We start from the raw sequence: 12,733 nt of genomic DNA, 5'->3' as shown, positions 1-12,733 counted from the left end.
ATAGTTTGCAAATTTCCCTTTAAAGTAGTGTTCCCTTCCTTGCTCTGCACATGTCACTTTCACATCTGGTCATTGAGTCCTCGTGTGAGGGTATATCCAATGCTCTGCCCTTCCCTGTATCCCATCAGCCTGAAAATGTTTTGGTGGACCAGATGTCTGGCCAGCCAGTGGTCAGACTCGTGGATTTTGGCGATGCGGTGCAGCTGAGCAGCAATCCCTACGTTCACCCGCTGCTGGGCAGCCCCGAGTTCGCCGCCCCTGAGCTGATCCTGGGTCAGCCAGCCTGCCTGGCCTCAGACATCTGGAGCCTCGGGGTCGTCGGCTACGTCATCCTGAGCGGAGCCTCGCCGTTCCTGGACGAAAGCCTGGAGGAGACCTGCCTCAACGTCTGCCGGCTGGACTTCAGCTTCCCGGAGGACTACTTCAGGGGCGTCAGCCGTGCAGCCAAGGACTTCACCTGCTCGCTCCTGCAGGGCAGCCCCACCAAGCGGCCCTCTGCGGCCCTCTGCCTGCAGGACCCCTGGCTGCAGCCTGGGAACTATGGCAGCACAGAGCGCATCGACACGTCCCGGCTCGTCTCCTTCATCGACCGGCGCAAGCACCAGAACGACGTTCGGCCCGTCGGTGGCATCAAGGCCTTCCTTCCCGGCCGAATCCTCCCTCAGAGCTGATGTGTGGCACAAGCGATCTCATCCTCTTTCACCTGCCTGGCAGATTTTAAATATCCTGGCGCGATTCAGTCAGCCTGCTCCACACTGACGTGATTCCCCTTTCCAATATACAACAAACTGTCAGATTACAAAAACGTAATTCCTTTATGCTGAATACCTGCAAAAAAAAGAAAAGAAACCTTAGTCGTGTTTTTTAAAAGGGCAATTTGGAATTAACTAGCATGGTGGAGAAATGCTGCTTCTCTGAAGATGGACACAGACAATATCCTTTTAAGCTACTTATGGAGAAGAAAAACAAACCTCTTTTCAACCAAACTCCTTTTGTAAATAGATACTGTATAGGGATGACCCTCGTGTGCAAGCTATTTGGATCTGACTCAGCTTTTTAATAGCCTGGCTTGTTTGATTGAATCACTGCAATTAGGGAAAAACAAAACAACAGCAGTTACAGGTTTCAACTTCTGCTAATCCAGTGTTTGTACTTGAAGACAAATGTATTTTGCTTTTACTAGAACAAAAATGTGTTGCTCAGAATTAAGACGTATTGACCTTATTTTGTACAAAGATTGTATCTGACCGGTTTCGTTTGAAAACAATTCATAGAAGCAGGAGTCCCGGCAACGGGACAGATTTCTGTGGATGTGGAGAATAGAGCGACACTACTTAATGCTCGGCTTCTGGAAAACAAAGGTCATAATCACATACTGTTTATGCCCTTGTTGTGTTTTCATTAATATTATGTGCAATGTTGCAACAACTTTGTCGTTTTATGCAACTCTTAATGAAGACTTCTATTGAACCTGTAATAAATGTATAGAAAATCGACATAATTGGTACTGCAGACTAAACCGTCGTTTGTGCTGCGTTTGAACTGTAACCTCGTTTGATTCAGTATTATTTCCTTGAGATCTCTATGTTGATTTCTTGGATGGTGAATATCATTTGGTCTGTATGGCACCTAGGGTTTGACTTTTCATTTTGATAGCTTTACCAAAGTTTTAGAGTTTCTTAAATTGTAGTTTTTGTTTTGTTTTGTTTTTTTTTTCTGTATGACATCATGTTAACTTAAGTTATGAATGCCATAATGAACTTTGGGAAGTATTGTTTACATTTGTTTCACATGCTTTATTTATTTTTGTAACAAAGTTGCATATAATTTGCTTTTCATTAACTTTTTATGCCATCAACTGCAAAAAAAAAAGTCATTGCAGTGTAATTTTATCTAATTTCAAGTAAATTATTATAATGTTAAAGCTGTCGTTCATCTGAATGTGAGTGTTTTGAGTGAGTTAATGTTGGAGAAAAATAAGGCCTTTTAAGTTATTTATACAAATAAGCCCAAATATTATTTGTGAAATTAAAAACCCAGAAACTCTACTATTAAAAAATTGACTTTACCAGTCAGAGAGTACTAATGATATTTATGCTAGATTCCAGCTGCTATAATCCTTGGAGGAGCAAAAAAACAATTAATTCTGACCCTTCAGTTGGTTAGAAAATTGTGAAATGCAGATGGTTTAAGTGCCAGTTTATTGGGAACAGCATAGAGGAGATAAAGCAGAGGAGTACTGTATGCCTGAAGAATGTTCTCCTTCCGTGCCGGAAATGTAACACATTGGATTTGTGTGTGTGTGTGTGTGTGTGTGTGGCCCCATGTTATGGATATTATTTATATTTGTCATTACAATATAAAACTGTACAGGCACTGATAAACACCAGACATGACTGGATGTGTTTTTTTCCTTTCAACCTCATTGGTTTTTTTATGTTTTATGATTTTTTTTTTTTTGGCTTACTTGTTTTTTGCATGTGTATTCTATGTATACAGACCATGGGTTTACACTAAATGTGTTGTAAATATTTTTTTTTGCCATCAGTTATTTTAAAATTTAACATATGCAACATACTTGTGACAGCTCTCATTTTTTTAATTTGGTCTGTTTTATGATTTACATGCAACTCCCTTGTGGAAATGGAGTGAGGATCTTTTACTGCTTAAAACTAAACAATATTTAACAAAGGCAGGATATTTAACTAGTTAACAAGCACCGGCTGGTAAGTATGAAAAAGCTGAACGCCATTCTGCTGTCTTGTTTCGTTTTATTATCATCGTGGTGGTATTATAAGTTAGTGACCACTGTATGAAATTATCATGTTTACAGCATGTGCTTTATTTCAGAATTTCAAATATATCCATCTTTTAAGTTACCTCTTCAATTAATACTTAATTTCAATTAATTTAAGAGCACTCATTATTTTCATCTCAAGTCAGAAGTCTATTAGGATCTCAATAATATCAAAATCGTCACAGACTACAGCTGAGGAATATTGGATTGGAAGGCAGTGCCTGAAGCGTCACTAATACCAGGAATTAAAATATTAATTTTCTTCTGCTTAGACACACATAGAAACCTAGGTTAAGCTTTAAAATATGATTTTCCTGCCAGAAAAGCAGAAGTGATGCAGTTTTCACGGATTTCACATTTGTCATTTTATCTCACGGTTCCCTTCTGTGTGAGGTACATTGACTCAGATGGAAGAGATTTTACTATACTGATATTATGCTACGACTGTGGTCGCCAAACAAAATGGCATTTATTCACATTCTTTTCAACATTCCTTTACACATAGGGCTGGGCAATATGGCGAAACATTTTATTAAAATATTGCCACCCTGTCTTTTATGCCCAGTGGACGTCATGCGCATCCGTGTGATTTTACTACACATGTGTAAGGAAAATGACTAGGTATTCCCAATAGGTGGCAGCACTGATATTGATAGGCCAGAGGTCAACGAAGAAAAGAGAAGAGACGAAGAATAGTTGTTGTCATAGGAGGTGCAGAGGTACTCCTGTAACTAGTTTTTCCATACTGTCTGGACATCATACTGCAGTATACTGTATTTTAAAAAGGAAAACTATTTGGCAATTTGAAATTCGTTGGGGGAAGGGGGGGGGGGTCCCAGCTAATTTTGTTGCAATGATTTCAAAATGCTGCGGTATGCTGTATTACCATATTACCACCCAAGCCTAATAACAACTTTAAAACTGTCCAGAAAATATTTACCTCTGTCACTACGTTGCTTGAATTTGTGTTTGTTGCTGTACGTGTGCACCACCTGCGACCCTCTGCATCCACAGACATTGTAGTACGTGTAGCACATGCGGAAGAGTGAACGAGACTTAACCCAGTTAGCCACACACCACCCCCGATACAATGACACTCGTATCATGGTGAGTATTGCATCCTGGGCTAGCTGGCAATACCCAGCCCTAGACCAAATACCTAATAAACCCATGTAGCACTCTTTTGAAGGAGGAAAGAAAAACATATTCACTTGTATTTTTGTTTAATTTATATTATTACTCAAGTATAGTCAGTTTCAAGATTACAGGGAAATCATCTTAAAGCATGATACAGGGACAATGAATTAAAATGAGCTAAAAATCTACATGGTGCTAGGTAATCCTAGAAGCAGCCATACCGGGTTTGCATACACTGGCCTCCACCATAACTCTAATTGGTAAGGTTCTCTTCTTAGTGTTATAAAAGACAATTTCTCATTTTTCACTTAACTACATGTGCTTCACTATTTTGTTGTATAAAATTCACTGGAAGTAGGGGGTCGCTTTTTCAATTTGCAAATATAAGAAACCCAGAGAATGTTGTGTCATCATCTTCATCGGCAAAAAGCCCATTGTACAGTTCTCCCCCTACCACCTGTAACCAAACCTTGTCTCCAGCCTCCAAGTGCAGCACAGTGCCCCCTGCTGCCTGGTCCTCCCCGTTCTGGTATATGTCCATGGTGTGAATAATGCGTGCTCCGTTTCTTACCAGGGCTACCTTCACATTACGAGAGTACACCGTAATGTGGTAAGTAAAGTAGTATGCCCCAGCAAAGGCGCAAGAGAACCGTCCCGTTTGGGCATCGTAGTGCCCTTGCTGGTTATAGATGATCTTATCAAAGCGGATGGCCGTGTTTACTGGGGGCCGCTTGCTGTGATCTGTCAGGCCCACGGAGAATGCACTCTTAGGTATGACGGGCATATCTCCAACAACCCCTTTCTCTCCTTGGTCTCCTCTGTCTCCTTTCTCCCCTTGGAAGCCTATGCTTCCTTTCTGACCAGGAGCACCAATGTCTCCTTTGATTCCAGGACGCCCCGTGGGACCAGAAGGCCCAATGACACCCCTCTCTCCTTTTATCCCAATTGGCCCACGGTTACCCTCCGGCCCCTGGGGCCCTTCTTCGCCTTTCACCCCCCGAGAGCCGGGTAACCCCAGCTCCCCTTTGTCCCCTTTGAGCCCCAGGGGCCCAGGTACACCTTGGGGCCCCATCTTCCCAGGCCATCCCCGCTCGCCGTTCTCCCCTCTTTTGCCCTTCATGCCCGATAGCCCTGGATCTCCTGCAGATCAGGGGAACAAAACCAGGACTGATCATCAACCACTTCAGCTTTCATACATTAACCAAGCAAGTCCTTACTAGCAAACTGTAACACAATACTGGAGCATAACACCCTTTAACAAGAATAGAATGTTGCATATTCAAAATGTATGCAGTGCTCACGGAAAGTCTTGAGATAAGTGCTTAATTCTGTAAAAATGTTGCAAATTTATTGGTTTCATAACGAAAGTCCATCGACAAGCAATGTTTAACGTATTTGCACATTGTGTTATAATTTTTTGACTCATTCAGTTAAATTCTGTTCTTGCCATTTTGCTGTTAATTGCAATTGTAGCCATTGGGTCCCAAACACAAATATTTGGTGGGTTTTTTTGTCATTGCAAAGACATTACTAATCAAAAAGCACCCAAGCATGCTGCATGTCAATGAACTTTTTAACTCAATAACGCTCTTTTAGAACCGTAATTTGCTTCAATTTATTACTACTTGAATGTTTTACTTAAAATTACCGGTTGTTTCTAATGTGATATATACTTTTGGAAAGATATGAATAAAGTGATCATTTTTGTTAGAAAAACCTATTCATTAGCAATATTTTTGCTTAATTAAGGAAGGATCCCAAGACTTTTTATGAGCACTATGTATCTCATTTAGTGTAACCATACTTACTTTCAAAGCCAATGTTTAAACTATTTCTATTGTCTTGTTTTCAGTGTTTAGGAGATACAAAATTTAATGCATTAATAGAACTATATTTGAAAGATATATGATTATTTTAGAGTATTACAAATTTCACTTGGTACAGTTTCCTTTTACATGGTATATGAAGCTGCCTGCATTCCCAAATACAGAGGTGTTTTCCACCTGGGTCTCCTTTGGGTCCTTTCGCACCCTCTTGCCCACGTAGGCCATCTGCGCCAATGACACCTTCAACAGAATCGGTGGTTGTGAACTAATACACAATCAGTCTCACTATGACAGTAGATAAAATGCAGCCAGAACAACCAGCCACAACTGGTTTATTATTAACACTGACCAATGGTTCATATCTACTGCTTGACCTCCGACAATGAAAGATGTTTCTCCTTTTACCTTGATCCCCCTTTTCCCCTTTCACACCATCTCTGCCGTCGCGACCCGGCGCCCCATTATGTCCGGGGTCGCCTGGGATCCCGGGGTATCCACACACGCAGCCGCCTCCCTTGACGTCATCCGGCAACACGCCCACCGGGGCTAAAGTCAGCAGGAACCACAGGAACGGTGTGGTCACCATAGTCACAGATACTTCCCCTAACCCTACGAGCAAACTCTCACACTGGAGGCTGAAGGTGTAATGCCATGCCCTGTGTATAACCACCACACAAAGAATCTAAGGGTCAACCCAGCTTGGTAGCCGTACAGTTATATAAATGTTCAGCCTAACCTAGTTATACTGTATCTCTGGTTCCTCTTTACCTTGAGATAATGATCAGCTAGGAAAACCCTCAACCCACAGAAATTCACTGCTGAATTCTGCAGAATGCCTGCTTGTATATCTGACTCAGGTTCCTTAAACAGCAACGGAATGTTTTATGAAAACTATGACAAGCATCTCCTCATTTGATAAAGAAACAAGGAGCGAGAACTACCATGGTTGGGGAACGATTCTGGGTCATTCTATAATTAGTTGATTTCGCATTATTTTACCCCAAAATGTACATCTATTCTTACACAGCACTCACACAGTTTACCAGTGTCAAGTGATAGTAATTTTACTCATAATATATATTTGTCTTAGAACTTACTAGTAACATAGTTGACAGTGTAGAGACATATTTGACACAAGTAACACAGTTAACAGGACATCAAAAAGCAGAAAGGTATGTATGAGCATATGACCAAGGATTTTTAATAAAAAATAATATTTTATTCAGACTACAGTGATTGAGTAATTTATTTAACTTATTTAACTAAGTTTAATGTTTTACCTAAAGTATAACCTTTAGATTATTGTGTAGCGCTAATACAGAATAATTATGGTTTTGGGACAGGTCCATCACCTCTTCCACAGACACTTATCTCATTAGAACAACAACTCATAAAGTATGAGACAGATCTTTCCAGATCTTTGCACAACCATTGATTTGGTGAAGATCTGAATCTTCTTTCAAACTTTGAGACAAATTACACCAAAGCTGAAGCAATGCTACTCACTGGCAGCAAAGGAAAGGGTGACCACAGAAGACACAACCTTATGAACATGATAACACAGTAACCCTAAAAGTATTAAATGGATCTTTATCAAACTTCTCAGGAACATTTTATAGGTGCTGATCTGAAGCCTGTGTCATTTTAAGACAAATTGCACCAAACCTGAAGCAGTGACACTAAGTGATGGGTCATGAATGAACAGACACAGCTTGAGTGAACGAGGTCAGGCCATCCTCATGACTAGTTCTGAGTGAAGTTCATTTTAACCAATGACTTCAAAGGAACTGGATGAATTATCATCCATTTATGCTCATCAGATTATTTTTAATCTTTCGCAATATTGCTGTTGCTTTTTTGTAACGGATAATCTTGCCATTTTCTTGTTACACAAAGAAGTTCCTCACTTATAATGCAGTAGTTAAACAGTTATGCTATTGTTTGTTATATATAGTGTATTGTAAAATATTGTAAAATAGTTGAGTGATCCCTATTTACTTCATTTCTTCTTTTTTCCAAATGGCAAATGTGTAACTCTTTAAATCTGTAAGAATGTATGATCAGTGTTAGCAATATTACTCTTGGTCCATCAGGCTACCCTGACTGGATAAAAGAATTGACAGGTAACACGTGAACATTTAAAACATTTTTGACCTACTTTTCTCCGCATGCAGGCGTGGAACTACCCATCATGTGGGATCCTTGGAATAGCAATCATATAAATATTACATTTTATCAGTGTTACTAGTAGCAATATTGCCCATTTCAAAATCCAATCTTGACCTAGATGCAACTTTTTAACAAATATTTGTACAGAAAAGATAGGACTTTCCTTAATGGTATTCAAGCATTTTCAGTAAATTTTATCGGGAGAAGGTGGACCTTGGCTTTGCGTCGTTGATGGAATTTGGACCTCGGGGAAAATTGTTGAGTACCCCTTCTATAACCAATAATTTTACCGCTTAATTTTTGACCACAAGAAGGTAGAGAAAAGTGGGGGATCTGTATCGTGACAGCTGCCAAGAAAATGCATCAAGAGGAGAATATAATGAGTTCTCGCACTATTACTATTAGTAACTACACTGTCTCCGTTTGAAGTACAAAAGAAAAAATTAACTAATAAGTATAAAACTAAATGACATAGACATACCCAATAAAGTGTGATTTAAGCATTAGACTATGGGGGACAATGGGGGGATTATGTATTTTTGTACGTTTATATTATTAATAATGTTTATTAATTTTACCCTAATAAATCATTTTATCCATTGTATTTTGAACGTACACCGTGCAGTTATTGTAGTAACGCAAAAGTTTTGCGGACTCGTTTTTTATTATTCCATTCTGTTTTTCGACTCCCATGTCCCCTTAGGGACACCGTAGGAGCTGTAGGGCTACCCTCGATCATTCTCTTTTCTAACCAATACCGCCCTCTGTTGCCCAGTTGACCTTATGAACAGTCTTTTTCAGCAGGTCTCATACCCGGTTACAGAATAGACTACGGAGGCGTCCCAATGTGGTAACTGTCTTTTACATGCAAAAAGTGTTTATAATCCCGATGCATAGCTTCATTTATGCCGTAATATTAATTGTTTTATTAAAAGTGTTTACGAAACCTTCCTCTGTATGGTCAAACAAATAGCTAAGTTGCTTTTTGCTGAGAGATAATTGTTATACATTAAACCCTTTACGTTTATACAATGAAAGATAATCGATAACCCAAATTCAATAATTTACTAAATGCTTTGTTTTGTTGATCGGTGGTACAGTATTGGATTAACAGCGTGTGGAGGACATGTTCATTCGGCACTTACTGTCCAAGTCGTTTTTGGGAAACCCTCGTATTCTGCAACTGCACTCGGTGAGAAGCTCAATCCCGTATTTCTTTTATATCAATGAGAAGTTGTTTGCATATTACCTAATATCATATAGCCTATTCTCCTTCTTTCTGTTCCTTACCTCTTTAGTGAATGATTAGGAAGGATTTGAAGCTGACGGTACACTTTTCGGAACATTTTTTGTCTGGTTATTTTTAATGTTTAAGTCCTTATTTAAAAATGATTTGAGGACTTCGACTGCTTGTTGAAATGTGTAACAAAATTGTGACGATATGTCAGTAAAATCGTTGCTGTTATGTTTCTTTTGAGGTCATGGAGAAACCTTGCGTGCTGGCGACCACATTTGGAGCCCCTGGAGCGATCTACCAGTGTTTCGCCCCTGTTATTGAGAAGCATTTCACAGTTATCCCCCATGAAGAATTTGTGAATAACAAGCATCACTTTGCACATAAGATTAGTGCAGTTTTTGTGTGGGGAGGCGCACTTAAAGTGGACCGCAATCTACTGCAAATCTTACCTAACCTGAAGGTAGTGGTAAATGGCGGCGTGGGTGTGGATCATCTCGATATACCCCTGATCAACAGTTTTGGGATTAAAGTTTGCAATACCCCTCATGTTGTGGACAACGCAACGGCTGATATAGGCATGGCTTTAATGTTGGCAACAGCACGAAATCTCATATATGGTAAATATGAGGAAATGCTTGTATTCAAAACTGGGGCCAGTGGGGGCTTGCTTGATCGAGTACTCTGACAGCTTCAGGCGGCCCAGCGCTTTACAGGGATCCTTAACGTTAAAGTATCTTACGTAGGCGAACCAGTATTTCTAGCTACCCCCCTGTTTCCGAGTCTATTGTACACAGCTCCACTGTGTGCTACCTATGAGTGAAATTATCTATTTCCTTTTCCTTTTGAACTCTTAATTCTCCTAAAACTCACGGTGAAAGTAATTTAGCGATATTTTTTTTTGCAGGACACAACTACTCTGCCTCTCACGAAACGGAGGAGTGGGATTTGCCTGAGAGCAGCATGGGCACGGATGTCAGTGGAGCCACCCTCGGCATCATCGGCATGGGAAGGATCGGATACAAAGTGGCCAAACGGGCTAGTAGCTTTGAGATGAAGATCCTGTACCACAACAGGAACCGTAGGTATGGTGTGACAGCGCACGCCAGCTGATAAAAGATGCCCGTCACGTTACAATTTGCTTAATAATTTAGGTCGTTTTTAAATAAATAAATTTTCGTGAAGTTTATCTGCGCAGCACCGAGTAAAGCCATGGTTATGTAGAAAATAGCCCATTCCCCACAAAGAGTACATTTGTTTTTTCAATATTAAGTGAAATCGCTGGCCGGTGCTTATTGTCCGGATAGCTGTTTTGAAACACGATCTATGTAAATATGTCGTCTTCTTTTTATAACCACACTTAAACTTTTTCTACAGGAAAGAAGAGGATGAGAAGGCAGTGGGGGCAGTTTACTGTGAGAAGATGGATGAACTGCTGCAGAAGTCAGACTTTGTCATGGTTGTGGTCAATCTGTCCCCTGATACACAGAAGCTGATTGGCTGGAGGGAGCTAAGCATGATGAAGCCATTAGGCACCCTCATCAACATCAGCAGAGGTATCATGGCAACATGAGTAATGAAACTGCAGCACTACTGCATTACTCTTCCTGTTCAAATGACTGCCATATACTGCCCAATGTACTTGCTGGAAGTGACTTCCTCAAATTCTCACTTCATCACCTGTGATGCCATACAGTATAATTCTGCATACTGAAGATCTGACAGTTTACAAAATACTGCAAGAAAGTAACTGAGCCTTGTCACCTGTATGTCCCTGCATTTCAGTCTTTCACAGTTGTTAAAAAAAACATTATTAAAATGTAACCATGCATGGAACAATATTCTGGTCACATTTCCTTAGCTGTGTATGATTTTAATAAACTCATTTTCATTAATATCCACACACCTGAATTGGACTAAATTTTATACTAGCAAAAAAAGTACTGTTGTACTGAGAAAGCTGTTGTAGCATGTGTGTGTTTTTTCTCTCTAGGCCCAGTAGTTGATCAAGAGGCACTAGTACATGCCCTTCAGAGTGGAGTGATTCGAGCTGCAGCCTTAGACGTGACATACCCAGAACCTCTTCCAAGGTTAGTGCTACGAAAATATACCTTTAAACTAAATAGCACAGGTTTTCATGACAGATGATATACCACATTATTGGCTTAAAATTAATGGTGTTTCATAGTATCTCCAAGTCTACAATGATAAGGATGTTTCTTCTGTTTTTTTGTTTTTTTTTTATATATATGTTGTTCTGTTTTTTGCCGGTGACGCATTTCGTCTGTCAGGAGCCACCCCTTGCTGACCCTCCCCAACGTGATTGTGCTGCCCCACATGGGCTCCCACACTGTGGGGACTTCACAGCTGATGGTGGAGAGGATGGTAACCAATGCCTTAGCGGCACTGAGTGGGGACCAGCCTACTGATGAAGTTAAGGCCTAGTGTGACAGAAGTATTCTGCACGAGTCTGGAAAAAGAACTTGCTTAGTTGACCATTAAGTTACAAAATTGAAATAAATAAGGTCATTGCCACAACCACAGCTGGAAATGTGTTGAACACCCAGACTGTGGTATTTGCACATTAATCAATATATTATAGGCAGAGTTGGGTAATTCAGGTCCAGAGAGTAAAATTCTAAGCCGGATTCTAGATTTTCTTTCAACCAAGCAGCTGAGTACTCAGTCACTGTGACTCTTTATGCTCAACTGGTTGGTTTAAACAAAATCTTGGTCTGGACTTTTACTCTCTGGGCCTGAATTACCCAACTCTGTTTGTAGGTATTAGCAATGTATCAGTTGAGGTTTTTCATTAAGTGAATTAAAGTTTTGTAATTTCAGACCAGATTTTACACTTTGTGAAAGCTTTCATGGCATTCTGCACTCTTGAAATTAAAATATGATGCCTACTTATCAAATTTACATTTTTTTATTTACCAATGAATGCTGTAGAGTAATCACTAAATTCTACACAATCTCGTGCTTTTTGGAACACCTGACCTCAGTTACCCCCTTGTAAAGTAGTCTGTATAATAGAACGTTACTCTTTTTGCATCAATGACCTCGATTAAACCCTTTGTTCAGTAATGGTGTTACATCTAATTTTTGCTCTTGCTGTCTGTATGTTCAGAATCGCACCCTTCCCAGCATACATGCTTTTAAAGTGTTTAACAAGGACACATTATTATCATAACTGTTTATGTATTTGTATTTATTATTTTACTGAAGTACCTTAATATGTATTTGTTTTGTGTTTGCTGGTGACCCGAAGGATATGCAGTGAAAGATTTTCGCTTATAGAGTGACTGATTACAGCGCATATTGTTGTACATTAACTGTAGTCTTGAATTGTGAAACCATGACAGGATAAACGATGTGATCGGGTGGCAGGGTGGATGATGGATAATCGAACTTGTGCCTTGTCCACACGTACACGGGTATATTTTAAAGCGTACCTTTTTCTATACGTCTTGGGCTTTCGTCCACACGTAAACGGCGTCTCAGGTCACTGAAAGTGGAGCTTTTACAAAACTCCATCCAGGGTGAAGATTTTTTTTGGCGTTGAAATGA

General features: G+C 40.0%; 3 protein-coding genes across 9 annotated transcripts in view; 2 read left to right on the top strand and 1 right to left on the bottom strand.

The window, feature by feature from the left end:
* Positions 1 to 2,575, top strand: part of LOC111844420 (triple functional domain protein-like) — a 99,561-nt gene extending 96,986 nt beyond the window's left edge. For all 7 annotated transcript variants that reach the window (XM_023812898.2, XM_023812892.2, XM_023812914.2 and 4 more), the window contains one exon: positions 129 to 2,575. In XM_023812898.2, coding sequence (XP_023668666.2) covers positions 129 to 671 — 543 coding nt within the window. In that variant the 3' untranslated portion in view covers positions 672 to 2,575. The remainder of the gene's footprint in view (positions 1 to 128) is intronic.
* A 1,428-nt stretch (positions 2,576 to 4,003) lies between these two features.
* Positions 4,004 to 6,467, bottom strand: c1qtnf9 (C1q and TNF related 9). The gene is made up of 3 exons (XM_023812422.2): positions 6,166 to 6,467; positions 5,938 to 6,000; positions 4,004 to 5,074 (listed from the first exon to the last, which is right to left on the bottom strand). Exons 1-3 carry the CDS (start codon positions 6,344 to 6,346, stop codon positions 4,305 to 4,307), a joined length of 1,014 nt encoding a protein of 337 aa, XP_023668190.1. The 5' UTR covers positions 6,347 to 6,467; the 3' UTR covers positions 4,004 to 4,304.
* Positions 6,468 to 8,670: 2,203 nt separating this feature from the next.
* LOC111844545 (glyoxylate/hydroxypyruvate reductase B) lies at positions 8,671 to 12,250 on the top strand. Its single transcript, XM_023813098.1, has 7 exons — positions 8,671 to 8,779; positions 9,030 to 9,121; positions 9,408 to 9,783; positions 10,071 to 10,248; positions 10,541 to 10,719; positions 11,157 to 11,253; positions 11,455 to 12,250. Exons 2-7 carry the CDS (start codon positions 9,056 to 9,058, stop codon positions 11,606 to 11,608), a joined length of 1,050 nt encoding a protein of 349 aa, XP_023668866.1. The 5' UTR covers positions 8,671 to 8,779; positions 9,030 to 9,055; the 3' UTR covers positions 11,609 to 12,250.
* The last annotated feature ends 483 nt before the right edge of the window (positions 12,251 to 12,733 follow it).

This window comes from Paramormyrops kingsleyae, chromosome 9, assembly GCF_048594095.1.
Source record: "Paramormyrops kingsleyae isolate MSU_618 chromosome 9, PKINGS_0.4, whole genome shotgun sequence".
Lineage (NCBI taxonomy): Eukaryota > Metazoa > Chordata > Actinopteri > Osteoglossiformes > Mormyridae > Paramormyrops > Paramormyrops kingsleyae.
This window is presented reverse-complemented; position numbering and strand designations above follow the sequence as displayed.

Bases quoted from the DNA above. Each gene is read 5' to 3' on its own strand.
- LOC111844545 (XM_023813098.1), top strand. From the start codon at position 9,056: ATGTTCATTCGGCACTTACTGTCCAAGTCGTTTTTGGGAAACCCTCGT. The intron at 9,122-9,407 runs GTGAGAAGCTCA...GTTTCTTTTGAG, and splicing joins GTATTCTGCAACTGCACTCG to GTCATGGAGAAACCTTGCGT. The intron at 10,249-10,540 runs GTATGGTGTGAC...CTTTTTCTACAG, and splicing joins TACCACAACAGGAACCGTAG to GAAAGAAGAGGATGAGAAGG.
- c1qtnf9 (XM_023812422.2), bottom strand. From the start codon at position 6,346: ATGGTGACCACACCGTTCCTGTGGTTCCTGCTGACTTTAGCCCCGGTG. The intron at 6,001-6,165 runs GTAAAAGGAGAA...ATTCTGTTGAAG, and splicing joins AGGGGAAAAGGGGGATCAAG to GTGTCATTGGCGCAGATGGC. The intron at 5,075-5,937 runs GTGGAAAACACC...CCTGATCTGCAG, and splicing joins AGGACCCAAAGGAGACCCAG to GAGATCCAGGGCTATCGGGC.